The 11072-nt window shown below is 48.0% G+C and overlaps 1 protein-coding gene across 2 annotated transcripts; it reads right to left on the reverse strand.

The window, feature by feature from the left end:
- Positions 1-4974: 4974 nt before the first annotated feature.
- Positions 4975-10208, reverse strand: ACTC1 (actin alpha cardiac muscle 1). 2 transcript variants are annotated; one of them, XM_021695334.1, is made up of 7 exons: positions 10184-10208; positions 9413-9563; positions 7928-8252; positions 7104-7265; positions 6750-6941; positions 5771-5952; positions 4975-5292 (listed from the first exon to the last, which is right to left on the reverse strand). In XM_021695334.1, exons 2-7 carry the CDS (start codon positions 9539-9541, stop codon positions 5149-5151), a joined length of 1134 nt encoding a protein of 377 aa, XP_021551009.1. In that variant the 5' UTR covers positions 9542-9563; positions 10184-10208; the 3' UTR covers positions 4975-5148. The 2 variants fall into 2 exon arrangements, with proteins under 2 accessions (XP_021551009.1, XP_021551010.1); XM_021695335.1 differs by lacking the exon at positions 10184-10208 and having other exon boundaries at positions 7928-8123; positions 9413-9541.
- Between the last annotated feature and the right edge of the window lie 864 nt (positions 10209-11072).

Consider the following 11072-nt stretch of genomic DNA (forward strand, 5'->3'; position numbering starts at 1 on the left):
GGATCATGACCTGAGCCGAAGGCAGACGCTTAACCGACTGAGCCACCCAGGCGTCCCGGCCATGGTGATTATTAATTGAACTCTTTGAACCCTATGCCCTGAAGTCATGAAGTTATTTAGGTCCATCTCTCCTTTGGCAGATGAAGGAGAGTATAGCTTTACGTTCTCAGCCTTTGGAGCATGTGCTCACTGAATTCTCTAGTTGCTCTTGGACTATTGAGTCGTTCAGCAAGTATCTCTGCTCACTAGCCCATTCTGGATCCAAATGCCAGAGTTCACTTTCTTTAAATATTATCATTTCTCAGGAAACACCTCAGCAGAAAACACATATTCTCTCACATCAAATCCAAATTTCCACACTGGTCTTTCAATTCTTATGTGTGCATGCACACACACTCACACATGTGTGTATGATGTATAATACATATTACATATACTATATATAAAGAAGTATATGTAAGTGTAAAAATGTTAATAACAATGATTATAGAGCACCAGTGAAGGTCCTACTCTGTGTCAAGGCCCGAGCGTAGTATCAACTTCAGCCCATTTCATCTTCACAGCAACTTCATAGGGCCGTTCTATCATCGTTTGTATTTATTAGGGAAGAACACTGCCCTCCCGTGTTTCCAAAGCCCATGCCCTAGTCCTCATCCTATTGGATCCCAATCTACCTGACTGCTGCCTCCCCATGCATACTCTCTGCTCCTGTCAGGTCTCCCCACTACTTTCATGTCTCCCAAACCACTCTCTGCTCATTCAGTCTCCCTCCCTTTCTCCCAAACCCTTAACACTTTTCAAGACTCAGGGCAAATCCCATCTTTGGATCCAATGTAGGACTGGAGCTGCATTTGAATTACCTTGAAATTTTCATTTCCTTGAAAACACATAGTCCATTCAAGCCAGCAGTCTGGGTAGCTTCAGTGGTTCCTTCATTTTCTTGCCTGCCCCATCCAACCCACAGCACATCCTGTCATTGCTGCTTATGAAACCCATCTTTTTTTTTTTTTTTTAAGATTTTATTTATTTATTTGACACAGAGAGAGGGAGAGAGCGCACCAGTAGGCATAGCGGTAGGCAGAGGGAGAGGGAGAAGCAGAGTTACTGCTGAGCAGAGAGCCCGATGCGGGGCTCGATCCCAGGATCCTGGGATCATGACCTGAGCCGAAGACAGACGCTTAACCAACTGAGCCACCCAGGCGCCCCTGGGGGCATGATTTAAGTTAGCCCCTCTGTTCTGAGGTTCAGAGAGGTTAAGTTATTTACTTAAAAGACGCTCAACTAGTCAGTGACAAAACCAGGATTTGAACTTAATCTTTTTGATTGAAAGCTCATGCAACATCAAACCTTCAGGTTAGTATGATATAATAATAATAATAAAAAATGATATACAGAAAACTGTTGTTAAATTATGGGTATGTTCTCTAGTGGGAAAATATGTTCTAACTTTCCCCTAGGAACATAGATTAGGTAACTGACATGTTAATTAACATGGTCTCTTCTCTAGAGGAATGTAAGTAAAGGTTAAGTGTCATCAAGATATGAGTGGTAGAGAGAGTGTCCCTGGTAGCCAGCATTGGGTGGTAGACCCTGGAAAAGAAGTTCACAAGGTAGATCCTAGAGTTAAAGGTGTCTTGGGAAAATTTCACTATTGTGCCTAAGTCAGATTTGCTTTTGAACTTCCTACATAATGCCTGCTCTCTCAAATCCTACCCTACATGATGCCTACCCTGTCATTATCCAGTAGTATTTCCAAAGTTCTTCAAGTGAACATGTTGACCCAAGGCCTTGCTTACACTTCACTGCAGAGTCCATTTCTCATCTACTACTAATGCCATATTGTAATTCAGCTTTATTGCAACCTTCCCATGGGTCTGTTTTCTTTCTGTCTCCCCTCCCCAACCCTGATTCCCATGGAAGCTGCCGTGAAACAATGCTGAGCCATAAGCAAACAACACTGCTGGGAGTCCTGCAGACCACCCCTGCTTAGCTCTCACCTGACTCAGCTCTCCTTTGCAGGGGACAGGGCCCAGAACCCAGATGACTGAGAGAGCTGTTCTTGAACTGAAGCTCTTTATCTTCCAGGTCAGTCTTGCTCGTATCCATTCATTACACACAGAGCTGATGACTGAACTGCTTCTACCATTGGGCTCACCAGTGACCAAAAGTATACTTTTGCAATCTCTCCAAGAGCTTTTATCCTGTAGCTTCCTAATGGGAGTTTGGTTGCCATAACAACAGCCAAGCTCTGCCAGAAGGAGAAATTCCTTGTATAATGAGCCCCCAAGACCTTGTGAAAATAAAGGAAATCTCATTTAAAATGGAGCTGGAAAGCCCTGAAGGGGGAGCTCTCATGCATGTACCACTCTGCAGCCTGTGTAACCAGGGGAAGAAGGAAGATAAGAATTACTCCAGCAAGGGAGGACATTTTTCACATAGGAATTTTGTCTCTTGCTTTTAAGAGAAGGAAGGAAGATCCCTCCCTGCCCCAGCAGCATCGCACTAACCCCCACATGCAGCCAGTGAGAAACCACAACCTCCAACTCTTGTTCTTCTCCAATAAACTTTTGTTCTAGGCAATCCTCCCCAATTTCCTCCTAAAACCCAAAAAAGCTGACCTTCCCTTTGTCCCTTTGGACTGGCTGGTGGTTCACCATGGCTTGCTTGTCCCAAATTGCGATTCCTCTGTTATTTCTGAATAAACTCAGGGCTTTTTTGCTGAAATAAAATTACTCTTTTCTCTATTTAAAATTAACAACTTTAAATTGAGTATCGGTCTTTGCTGGTTTTGACCTAAAAGACTCAAAATTTCTTCAGTAGCTATCAGTTACTAGGAAATATTTATAGCATTTGTATCATGTTAATCACAAAGTGAATCTGACTTATTTCTTCTTAAACACCCAGCTAATCCGGTCATAGAGAGATCGTTGTGTTCCTGGGTCTCCACAGTGGAGTCTGGAAAAAATCTGGCCAGTCACACATACCACCATCCAAAGCTTCTCAGTCTTACCCCCCAGTTTTGTGTGAGTGAAGTCATTGCTCTTCTCAAGCTCTTCTCCTGGCCTGTTAAATCAAATAAAACTCTCAAACTGGAAGTTGGAGCCCTCGCCCATAAACTACCATATTTTCCCTCCTGCTCTAGCTCATTAGGTATGGTGTTTATGCCATTTCGTTCTCTTTCATACCTTCCCATGGTCAGGATGGTAATGATTCAGTCCTCAAGCCTGGCCAGACTGAGACTTCCCTGGAATTTTTGTCAAGAATCACATAGGAAGACACTCTTTTGCTCCAGAGGCTGCTAAGTTGCTAGACCATGAATCTTGGACCATCATGCCCAACATGTGGGAAAATCTTATGTTAGTTTGCTCAGGCTACTATAACATAATAGCACAGACTTTAAACTCTGAACTTCTTAAGCACAGAAAATGTGCTTTGATCCATCTTTGTGTCCCCTGCACCTACTACTGTGCTTAGCCCAGAGTCACGGATCAAGAGATACTTTTGGAATGAATAATATAAAGACAAAATTATGACTCTGAATAATGATATTGGCAACTTTACTAAAGATGTCTGATGAGCCCCAAATACTCAAAATTTTGAACGCAGACTCCCAAAACGTATGTGATAAAATGCACTAAGACCATGACTAAAGCTTTATGTCTATATGTTTATGTTTATAACTTTATGAGTATAGTTTAAGACTGAAGTTTTATGACTAAAGATGGTTTGAGAAGCACCATTAGATTAGATGTCAGAAAATCTGGCTTTGTATCTTGGGTATTCCACAAGCTGTGTAACATTGCACCACTTACTTCATCTTTCTGTCTTGATTCCCTCATCAATAGATAAAAGTTTAATTACATCCATTCAAATGCTCCAACAGTTCATGAACAATTAACTTGAAAATGAAAAATTTCAGAGCTTCCGCAATCAGGTGGAAATTTACCTTCCCAAGTTGATTTCCTAAGTCATCAGCTCCCACCAGCCTGCCCTGTGCCTTGTTAGCTGGCTTCTGCCCCACTTCTGCTGATACTTCCTGCCGCTCTTCTCACCTCTGTGATTCTTAACCGTTCTTCAAGACCCAGACCCATGTCCATCTCCTTGAAGCTTCCCAGACCGCATACATTGGGAGTTTATGTGTAGTGTATGTGAGCCCCTCAAGGACAGAGCATGACTGATTCTTTGCTGCTGCCTCCAGAAGCCCCCACAACATACTTTGCAAAGAGTCCAGCATGGAATAAAGGGAATATTGTGGCTTCACTCCCCTTCACCTCCCGGCAGACTTCATAGCCTTCACTGCACTCAACTCCAAGGCCCAACATTTCAAAGATACGAAGAACCCAAAGACCTCTGTCCCACAAATTAGTTACTGATGAGGCAAAAGGATCTGGTGCCTGTTTCCTCACAATTATTTCGAACATGCACAATGGTCTTGATCTGTTTCGGGAGTATTCGGGATGGGACATGGCTGGGCCTAACGGTCAGCCAGCCTCCGTGTTTCACCATGGACATGCATAGCCCTCAGGAAGACAACTGAGGAGTCTAGAATTGAGAATTTAAGCTAACTTATTTAAAATAATCTTTGACTTTCTCATTACTAATATATATGTAGCTTCTACAAAGTTACAAAAACACCTGGAACATATGCTACAACAACTTTCACTGTCATTCACAGTAACTAATCCCAAAGAATTGTGAAATCCGGTTTCGTGCGTCGCTGATGCAGAGTTAAAGCTAATCTACTTTTCAGATTCGACATATATTCATGATTCTATTCCAAAGTGTAAAACTGATATTTAGTAGTATAACTCCCGCTAAATGTCACACCAGTTCATCTGACGCACTTTGTGGTACTGTGATATTACAGTGCTCCTGGGGGCAAAGCCACCAGCATTTGAATTCACAGACTGAAGTAAGCCTACACTGGCCCCACCCCGTGCCTCCCAGGAAAAGAAAGGAGAGAGGCTTTTGTATGTTGCAAGTCCTGGTCTGGTTTATTTATAAAGCAATAAATATTAGAAGCACAAATAAATTGCACATGTGTAAACAAACTGTACAATGATTGATGAGAGATAAGGGAGGGTGGTTCAGAAGACTCCAAGAAGCATAATACTGTCATCCTGAATGTAGACTAAGAGAGAAGGCACCTTAGAAGCATTTGCGGTGGACGATGGATGGGCCTGCCTCATCATACTCTTGCTTGCTGATCCACATCTGCTGGAAGGTGGACAGGGAGGCCAGGATGGAGCCCCCAATCCAGACAGAGTACTTACGCTCGGGGGGAGCAATAATCTGCAGAAAGAAAACAAATGTTTCCGGTGAACTCTAACACTCCAGGCAACAGATCAAGCAACATGCTGGAGAGATTCACAGAAAGAAATATGAGATATTTCATACCAAAAATTAATATGGTGGAATCAAGTTTTATGCATTTTCTTCTGGTTCATTCTGTCCATTATCAAAGACTCTACAAAATAGAATTGCCCCACTTCTCTGAACTAGAGTATAATGCGGCAACAAGCTAAATGTGTGATGGAGGCTAGCCCAAAAGTTGGAGACTTTTAAAATGTGTTCAAAGATTTAGGGTATTTTTTTTTCTTCCAGCATCTATTATTATCCACTGCTTGAAAATGTTTTTAAAGTCTCTTATCTTGGGAAAAGTGCTAGAAAAGCTAAGAGGTAAAGCGTATAGGAGACGGGAAGCACAGTGTGAGTTCTGCATGCAATCCTAAGACCCACCTTGCCTCTCCCACCCACAGGGGTTCTTTACCTTGATCTTCATGGTGCTGGGGGCCAGAGCAGTGATTTCCTTTTGCATGCGATCGGCAATACCAGGGTACATGGTGGTACCTCCTGATAGGACATTGTTGGCATACAGGTCCTTGCGGATATCAATGTCACACTTCATGATGCTATTGTAAGTGGTTTCATGGATGCCAGCAGATTCCATACCTAGAAATAAGTTTAAAAAAAAAATCACAGTGCACTAGGGCCAGGGGCCCAGGGTGGAGGGAAGAAAACAGGACTCCTTTGTGTTGATAAACTGTCGCCCATTTGTCTCTGCAACATGTGTTCTTCTTTAAGATATACTGCAAGGCATTTGTGGAACAGGTGTCTCTCACAGTTAATCCTCAACAGACTGTCGAGACACAAACCACCTTGTTTAGCACCTGTTTGGAGTGAACACTCGAACGCATGCATCAGATGTATAGAGATATGTTGGAAAGGGTGAGACACGCATTAGAGTTAGATTAATGCAATTTTTATTGATGGGCTAAAATCAGATCCTGACAAGCTTCCTCTTAGAAATCATTCCTGGGGCAAGATGTTTGGTAAACTACCAGGGTCCAGTTATTACCACGAGTATGACTCGTATGGTTGCATTTAATGATGAGTAACTTCAGAGGAAGTTCAGCTACTGGGTAATGGACTTACTGGAATAAGTCAGCACTTCTGAGTAACCATTCCTTTCCTGCAGATACAGATTCTTCAATCACTACTCTGTCTCATTCTTTATTTTGACATGAAGTCAGCGTGTCATCCTTTATCATATCACTGCAACAGAACAGGATGGCCATCCCTTTGATGAGCCCTCAGGATCTGAGGCTAAGCTGTGTGGGACTCTGAGCTGTGACTTCTTTTACCTCAAGGGCCCCTTAATCCTTCTTGATGAGAATCAGTTTTACTCTGGGGGACCCCTAGATTTCTTAGGGAAGAGCCAGGCCCCTGCGCCAGACCCTACCACTCACCAATGAATGAGGGCTGGAATAGTGTCTCAGGGCAGCGAAAGCGCTCGTTGCCAATGGTGATGACTTGGCCATCGGGCAGCTCGTAGCTCTTTTCCAGGGATGAGGAAGAGGCAGCCGTGGCCATTTCATTCTCGAAATCCAGGGCAACATAGCACAGCTTCTCTTTAATGTCGCGGACGATTTCACGTTCAGCTGCAGAGATAAAGGGTAGCAGAGTCAAGCTCTGCAGATGAAGTCAACTGTAAGGGGGTAGGTAGATTCTCTGGCGGAGGAAAAAAGCAGACACAATGCTGTGGCAGATGAGACACATACACACACACACACACACACACACACACACACACACACACACACCGGTGGTGACAAAGGAGTAGCCACGCTCAGTGAGGATCTTCATGAGGTAGTCAGTGAGATCCCGACCAGCTAGATCCAGACGCATGATGGCATGGGGCAAAGCGTAGCCCTCGTAGATGGGAACGTTGTGAGTTACACCATCCCCAGAATCCAGAACAATGCCTGTCGGAAGAAACAGACGGGAAAAAAGTAAATCCCTGAGGACACCACTACTTTAGTTGTGTCAAAGCCCACTTCCAATCTCGGCTAAAAGATACTCGCACTGGGCATGGATCCAGATCAAATTAGATTCCTTACACACACAGAATAAAAATGAGCATAACGAGGGCTAAATCTGAAGCCAGCAACAGCTCACCCTTTTAAATATTGTAGTAGAAAAATTTCCCCAGGACACTTTCAAATGACCATCCTTTTTACCAGCCATTAGCACATTATGGGAGCATCCAGGCGTGTTTTTCTTTCCTCCCATCTGATTTGCACACGTTCTCTCTCTTTTGACTCAGACCCTGTAGGGACTGTCGGTTCTCCTTGGGGCCGTGTGCCCAGGGGCTGTGTTGGTATGGAACACATACCAGCGATGGCTACGTTCCAGGTTTATACATCGTGTGGAGCCTTAAGTGTGTGGCGTCACATACTTTAGGAAAGGTACAGATCTAACTCCATGTGCTTTCAACTCGTAGAAATGCATGGGATCTGAAACTATTGTTACCTCCTTCTCTTCTCAAGGACACCTTCCCAGGGAGTGTGAGGGAAGCTGATTCATAGCAAGGTCAGTGACTTTGGGACGTGGTGAATCAGTGAGTGTCTCCACAGCCCAAACTTACCTGTGGTACGGCCAGAAGCATAGAGGGACAGCACCGCCTGGATGGCCACATACATGGCAGGGACATTGAAGGTCTCAAACATGATCTGGGTCATCTTCTCACGGTTGGCCTTAGGGTTCAGTGGGGCCTCCGTGAGCAGAGTGGGGTGCTCCTCAGGGGCCACACGGAGCTCGTTGTAGAAGGTATGGTGCCAGATCTTCTCCATGTCATCCCAGTTGGTGATGATGCCGTGCTCAATAGGGTACTTGAGAGTCAGGATACCTCGCTTGCTCTGGGCCTCATCACCTACGTAGGAGTCTTTCTGACCCATACCCACCATGACTCCCTATACGAAGAAAAAGATGGGGAAATCAAGCTTCCGCTATTTTAGAATGTAACTGATGCCTTATAAATTTACATCTAACTGCCCAAGTCAAGGCACATCTTTTAAATACCAGAAACAATAAAAAATAGTATTTTACCCCAGTTTAGAAATATCACTTAAAATCAATCTAGCACCTTCCCCCCACCCCCCCACACACTCTCCCCAGGTACAATTCTGTCCTTTAGGATAAAACTGGGGAGAGGGGAATAAAGCTATTTCACCAAAGAAGTATAGCCTCACCTCATTTTAAAAATACCATGATGCCTTCATTAAATTATTAAGTTCATCACCCATGTCGACCGGAATATAAATGACTACCCTGTGGAATGACTGAATTAATGACACACTGTGTTTCTCCTAAGAAAAGATTTTGACATTCATCAAGTGAACATAAAAAGATGGGCTGCTATGCCATTATCACTCTGCCCCTGAAATCCAGCGGGCCCAGCACTGTCCTGTGGAACCCATCAGCCACCAGCCCCGACAACACAGCTCTCCTCCTCGGAGGCTCGTCTGGCCCGGCGGCCGGCGGAGCCCGAGAGCATGGCATCTCTTTTAATAAACAAGGTGGTATGTCACTATCACCATGGCACTTGCTGCCTCTGTCACGCCCGGCTTCTAAAAATGCAACAGCCAGGAAGCAGAGAGATTTACATCCTTTGGGAGCCCAGTGAGCTGGCTGTGAACACGAGGGAGGAATGTGGGTTGGGTCCTGGTAGGTTGGGAGAAGTTACAGTGTTACGAGTCTGGAGCAGGACTGACAAGGGAGGCCAAGTTAGAAACTGAAGGGGCAGGGAAGACACTGAGTACTAAAAACGTAGGGCAGGGGTGGAGGGGAGAAGCTGCTGGTTTTTCATACAGGGCGTGGGACCCCTGGAGGGCTGTGTCCCTGCAAAGTGGAAGGGGCACGAGCCGCGGTGGTTGGTGGTATGTTGCTGGTGGTGTGAGCACTGCTTGTCCGGGCTTGGATTTCAGGCTAAATGCATCCTTTCCTTATTTGACCTGAGCAGTGCATGCAACAGGAAGGGCAGGTGACACATTTCCTAGATGGCTGGACTGAGGAGGTGGCAGGCCGGGGACTGGCCGGGGCCAGAGCAGGCCAGGCGGAGCGGGAAGTTTACCTGGTGGCGTGGGCGGCCCACGATGGAGGGGAAGACGGCGCGGGGCGCGTCATCCCCCGCGAAGCCGGCCTTCACTAGACCCGAGCCATTGTCGCACACCAGAGCAGTGGTCTCCTCGTCGTCGCACATCCTGGCGCAGCGTCGGCGGGGTCTGCAGGTGGAGAGCAGGGCGGCCGGCGCTCAGCGCCCGCGCTGGCGCTGGCCTTCTCGCGCCCCGAGGAGGGGACGGAGCAGGGGAAGGTTCGCGGCCGGAGGAGGGAAGCCTGCCAGCTCCCTTCCCCTCGGGGCAGAGGAGGCAAGGCGGGAAGAGGCTGCGGAGACCGAGACGGACGTGCGTGGAGAAGGGGAGAGGGACCCACCCAGGCGCCCTGGCCAGGAGGCACCCTCTGCCCCGGGTGCAAGGAGGTGCGGTCACCCCTTAGCAAGGCCTCCCCAGCCCTTCACAGCTTTGCCTTTCCACAACCTGAGAGCCCACTTGGACCCCAACCACACCCCATGCCTAAGCCCCAGCGGGAGGGAAACGCGCACGAGAGCAGGGACCCCAAATGCCCGGGGCGCGGGGGTGGGGGGGGAGGCGCAGGGCTCGCGTTCTGCGCGCCTCTCTCCTGTGACGACCCAGGACCAAACAAGTTAGAACCGCATCGAAAAGTGTGGGTTTTTTGTTTTTGTTTTTTTTTCTTTTAAAGTGGCTCGGGGGCCACGGGCTCGGGGCGGGCTGCGGTCGGGTGCGGCGCCGGGCGGGGCGGGGCGGGAGGGAGGGCGCTGACTCACCGTCCGCGGGTCGGGCTCGGCTCGGCTCGGGCGGCAGGCGCTGGGTGCCGGGCGCGGGGCGCGCCGCTTTATAGTGTGCTGATGGACGGGGTCAGTTGCAGCGGCCGGGGGCAGGGGTGGGGGGCCTGGTCGGCCACCTTGCCTTATTTGGTCGCCTTCGCACCACTGAGGAGCGCCGAGGCCATTCATGGAGCCAAGGGCAGGGGAGAGGATCAGCCAGGGGGCTCCCAGACCATGTAAGGAAGGGGAGGGGGCAACCAGGGGGATGGCCAAATAGGGAGCTAGGGAAGGGTAGGCGGTGAAGGGTAGGGGGCAGGGGAAGACTAAGTGACGCCAGCTCACCTCCTCCCCCTTCTTGGATGGAGGTGCACCCTGGGTGCGCTGTGGGTTTGTTCCTCGCAGCCCCGCCAGCCTAAGACAATAAGCCACAGACAAGCCAGAAGCCTTGGCCCTCTGCCCTCTGCTGAGGGGTCCTGACAGCTGGACCAGGGCGGCAGGGGAGCGACAGCAGCTTCTCATCTTCCAGGACTGGGAGCTGGAGGACTAGAGCCCTGGCAGTCCTCGTGGACCCCAAAAGCACCACAGCAGCACATTTTAGGTGGCCAGAAAAGGGGGCACCTGGGACAGGTCACCCTTCTGGTCTAGTCCCCACCAGCTTGGATGACTGGGGGCCGTGCTCCTCTAGGTCAGAAAGCAGAGATTAACCAAGGCCACCTTGATCCGCAGCTCATGCATGGCTTAGGGTCTGGCTAGGGAAGAAGCTAACAAGAACTGGAGTGAGAGCCTGGCCAAGTCTTGCTGGAGAAGGGGGCCAGGTTTACCCCAGCATGGATATCAGGTAGCTCTCCTCCTGCTGCCAAGGTTTTGCTCAAACTCAGACTCCTGTCTT

Source organism: Neomonachus schauinslandi, chromosome 9 (assembly GCF_002201575.2).
Source record: "Neomonachus schauinslandi chromosome 9, ASM220157v2, whole genome shotgun sequence".
In the NCBI taxonomy this organism is placed as follows: domain Eukaryota; kingdom Metazoa; phylum Chordata; class Mammalia; order Carnivora; family Phocidae; genus Neomonachus; species Neomonachus schauinslandi.